This window comes from Nothoprocta perdicaria, unplaced genomic scaffold (assembly GCF_003342845.1).
Source record: "Nothoprocta perdicaria isolate Ctin4 unplaced genomic scaffold, notPer1 scaffold_56, whole genome shotgun sequence".
In the NCBI taxonomy this organism is placed as follows: domain Eukaryota; kingdom Metazoa; phylum Chordata; class Aves; order Tinamiformes; family Tinamidae; genus Nothoprocta; species Nothoprocta perdicaria.
Window position 1 is genome coordinate 421022 of NW_020455821.1, and position 4830 is coordinate 425851.

At 33.5% G+C, this 4830-nt stretch overlaps 1 protein-coding gene across 4 annotated transcripts in view; it reads right to left on the reverse strand.

Annotated features, from left to right (window-relative positions):
• Positions 1-1080: 1080 nt before the first annotated feature.
• Positions 1081-4830, reverse strand: part of NEK1 (NIMA related kinase 1) — a 37647-nt gene continuing 33897 nt past the window's right edge. For all 4 annotated transcript variants that reach the window (XM_026048675.1, XM_026048674.1, XM_026048672.1 and 1 more), the window contains 3 exons: positions 4064-4197; positions 3645-3777; positions 1081-1776 (listed from right to left, as the gene is read on the reverse strand). In XM_026048675.1, coding sequence (XP_025904460.1) covers positions 1763-1776; positions 3645-3777; positions 4064-4197 — 281 coding nt within the window. In that variant the 3' untranslated portion in view covers positions 1081-1762. The remainder of the gene's footprint in view (positions 1777-3644; positions 3778-4063; positions 4198-4830) is intronic.

Below are 4830 nucleotides of genomic sequence, written 5' to 3' on the forward strand. Positions count from 1 at the left end.
GATCATTTCACTGCTGAACAATCTATTGCAAGAAAAATGGAAGGAAGTAGACCAGTGAAAAGGATAAACAATTGAAGGAACTTAAAAATTAAGACAAATAAACAAAAGGAGAGAGAAAAGGAAATGAGAGCAGAACCAGCACTGTTTCCCACAATGAACATACTTTCTCCTTAGGTACTGAACAAGAAAATACCAATATCCAAATGTAGCCAATACATTAAAAGCATTTACTAGTACTTATTCATTCTGAGTTCTCATTGCAGGTTCCCAGGAATGGACTGAAATGGACTACAATTTGCTCTRCCTTTGAGAATCGTACATGCAAAAAAAAMCCCAACTCAAAACACTTTTCAGTGGGCAAAATTTTAATAACAACACAATAAAACAATTATACAAAAATCATGTACATATTTTGACAGTTATAAATAATATACACATTATATTTCACTCTGTGGAAAAGTAACTTCAGACAGTTTTAGATTATTCTGACCATCTGTTACTTCACAGTAGGTGAGGAAAAAAAAAATGACTTTCTCCAAAAGGGCAGTTGGATGTTTGATGGTTCCTTTCATCTATAGCAAGAGACTTACTGTATGACTTACCGTATGTGTAAAGTTAGTAAAGCTTTTCCAGAGGCAAAAAATTGGAAAACAACAACATGCCTAACTTCTGCTCTGGATAGTACTGCTCTGCTAGAGGAAACTGTGCAAAGTGGGCTGAAGAAATCTATTTTTTTTTTATTTTTTTTTTTTGCTTGTTTTGCTTTTCCAGTGTGGCAGGGAGGAAGAGAAGTCAAGCTACAAGACAGGAGCCCAAAGCCTACAAGCATAGTACACCATTTGTGCCTGCAATATTTTATTTTCATCCCTGTGGCCGCTGGAGCTTAGAGTATAGCAGCAAGAATTTAGAAATAAGTAAAAATAATAATAAAAGAAACAAGAAACCCCTCTGAACTTCTTACTAACCAGACGGAAATATTAAAAAAAAAAAAAAAGTTGGTAGGAAAGGCCAGGGGAGGGAAAAGGGCAAAAGGAAAAAAAATACTACAAAACAAAAAAATGCTACCTGGAGATGAATTGCCCAATCTCAGGAAAATACAGACCCTTCAAGGATAATTCAAGTATCACTTAGCCTGAATTTGGAAATAACGTTTTGGAAACGTCAAAGCATTTCAGACGCACTGGCTATGAAGTGACAGAAGCCTTAAGCTTCAAAAGAAAAAGGTATTTTTATTAAGAAAAAAAGTGAAATACTCAAACTGGCCCACTAGATTAAGATGTTATTACACACAGCCACATGGGTTACTAAAAACAAAGCAGTTTCTGTATGTAGGCGTAAAGAGCATGCAAGTGAACAGCTAGGAGTGGATACTTCCATAACACTTCCAGTCTTTCCAATCGGTCAACTGCTGAGATGGCAAAGGTTCTGTATTGTATGACAGGCACTCGACTGGGTAACAGGCAACCTTCAGGCATTCTTCTCTGCACTTCAGTTTGAATTTGAAAGACAAATTTCATATACGTAATCTTCATTTTGGGCAAATAATAGTTAATGAGCACATAAACAAGAACAGAACAGAGATGTATAAACAACTCAATTGAAAAGGCATGTTTACCCCTCTTTTTTCATACAATCACCATGCTCGTTTTACATGTTCTTTTTCCTGCCCTATTTTACAGTTTCTTGCTGCAATTGTCATGCCACTGTGCAGAATCCAAACACTGTTATATAGCAGAGTGTTAAGGAATTTCCTGAGTCAAGTTTATTCATCATTATCTGTAAAAAGTAGGATGGGGAGGGAGGGGAGAAAAAGAGACAGAGGATAAAAATCAGCCTGAAGAAAATAAGAAATTAGAGAAACAATTTAATGCACAATAATAGAAGAATTCATTAAGTCAGAAAAGTCTTTATCTGATGTCAAAACTAACTTGAAAACACTAGTGATACAAACAGTTCGCTGCAATGAACATCTCTATTGGATTAGTGATTTTCTTAACACAGTTGCATCTCAAATTGCTCACTTCATATCTGGCTTTTTTTCCCAGCTCTCCTTAGTAGTATTAAACTTAAGACAGAAGATCCTGAAAGTGCTCCTGATTGTCACTTGTCCTCTAGTAACCTTCTAAAGCTCTTTTTATTCTTTTTAAATCTCAAAAATACAGATTTTTTTCCTTCTTCATATGCTACCATATATTTATAAAAAAAAAGCTTAAGCTATTAAAAATAGCAATTTATTAATCAGCACTTAGCAAGATCAAAGTCAGCTCATCTAATAAGATTCATTCAGGCAACAGCTTATAACTGGAAAGCATGCCAAATACTTTTAGCAAATAGTCATTTTATGCCTTTAGTACTAATTTTACAATATCTTTAAGGCAAATAATAAAGGGAAATAAACTGGTAACCCTCACTTTTTTCCCCTGTTCTATATTGTCCTTCATGCTTGTAAGACTACCACAATATATCTTTCCAATTGTTTTAAGTCAACCAGTTGAAACAAATTTTTGAGGCTACTTTTTTTTGTCATGCTTTTGTAACACAGAATAAAACCAACAAGCTACGAGTCTTCTGAGTGATCGAATTGCTCTGCAACACGGGCAATGGAAAAATGGGAGAATGGGAAAACGGGAGATATAATGGGAATCCCCTCTTTTTAATGAAAAATTAACATATTTTAAAAACTACTTTTCCCCCTTAGAATATATTTATCTATCAATGCTTTATAAAATCATAATTAGAATAATCTTACTTGACTATTCACTTAATATTGCAATAGGTAAAAGGATTTTAAAATGCAGAAAAAGACACTGAGTAACATTTATTTCAAACTTTTAAATGTATAATTCATTAAATATCATGATTGATATAGTCATATATTTGTTTTCAATGTCCATAAAAGTCATTTGAGCAATTTCTGATTTCTATTTTTCCCCCCATAAAGGCTTTCACTAATAGAAAGAGAAAATGACATAACTACAATTTATTTCTTGGCACCCATGTTGCTCCTAGACACTTGGCTGCGTGGCATCGCCTACAGTGACTCTCTGCAGACTCTGGGTAACTGCCCATTTGCTCTGCAAGCTGCTAACCTAGGGAGGGTCCCCTCAAGACGAGTTACCTGCATGTAGCAGTTGGCTGCCTGAAAACCAGGACAGATCCCATTTCCAACCCAGGTTCTTCTAGGCAAAGGCAGCCACACAATTAAAAATGAAATGAAGCTTTCCTTTCAGAAAAGCAGTGATGATAGTTCAAACAACACTGCAACCCACTAGAAGAACAACTCTGGGAAGAACAGTATTATTTTAGGGTTTTTGTTTATTTTTATATCACTAACCCTTGAACTTAAGTCTGAAATCTTTTTTTTTTTTTAATCTTCTTTAGACTTTGATCTAAATGACTGTTTTCCAGAAATTATATTTCACCTTTAAGTTGACATCCGATTATCACAAATGACTGTGTTCTAAGTTTTCCATGCTTTGCTGCAGCAATAAAAATACCTTTTGTGAAGAAAGTGAGTTTTATCAATTTAATTAATCACTGTAACAATAAAGCACAGAGATATTTAAAAACTATATTAGAACCTACTGAATATCATCAAACATATGATAAAGATAACCCCTAATTACCACAATTTGTTTGATTACCTTCCTGGTAGGCTCCATCTGCCATTACTAGGTGAAGTATTTTAGCATACAGGTGTTTGTGTTCATTTCCCAGAATAGTTTGAACTATGGCTGAACAAGCAGCAATATTTTCATCTTCATCTTCATGTATAGCCTAAGGAAATAAAAATTCATATGGCCAAATTTTAGAGGCATATAAAATAAAATAGCTCATTGATTTATTCCATGCAATTCACAGTTTAAACCCAAGTTTTCCTCTTTAATCCACTAGCATGGCATTATCTGTGTTACATTTTTGCTTGTTGAAACACAACAAAAGACTAGAGAAATGTGTGCTAATTCTAGCCACACAGTGAAATTAGTTCCAAATGCAATAAACAGCCTTAAGTATGTTCATCTTTTCTCTTAGAATATTTCCCACTTTAGGTTATTTTACCAACCTTTATTTTATCATAAACCTCAATGAACTTATCAAAGCCTATTTCCTGTTCCAGGTTATATCTCAATTCTTCCAAATGGCTGAAGAGACTATCACATTCTTCACATTCACTGGCAATCTCTCCATCACTATTATCTGAAAAGAAAGATTATATATAGTTACATAAATAGTTATTTATTTATAAATAATTAAAAATAGTTAAAATATTTTATAAATAGTTAAAATAGTTATATTATAAATAGTTAAAAAAACTCTAGATGTCTTCCCACATTGTGCTTATGTTGTTTCCGTGTACCTAAAGAATATTTTTAATCTTCAGTTTCAAGTTGACTTCAATAATGCAAAATGACACAACTACTACACAGTAATTACTGACTTTATACATTTTTATGCCTATATTTATAGGCATACTCTGCTTTCAAACAGTTGTAAAATACTGACAACTCAATCAGAATGTCATAAACAGAAGTGACACTGGAGTATACCACTGTGCATTACAAACACAAAACTCTAAAAGCAGTGGTAGGTTTTAGTTTAACCGCATTAGTAGCTATTTGGGGAGATGGACAAGGTTAACAAGTTTGCATTCCTTTTGAGTGTTCCTTTAATTACTTAATTCTAACAGAATTTGGATCCCAGACACTCTAGTTATGTCAACTGCTATTTACTTTTACATTCCTATACTGAAGTCATTAATTATTTGTCAAAGAAAAAAAAAAGCCTTAGATCTTCCTTGAAGATAAGTTTTAGGGTGACTAAAGAAAAAAA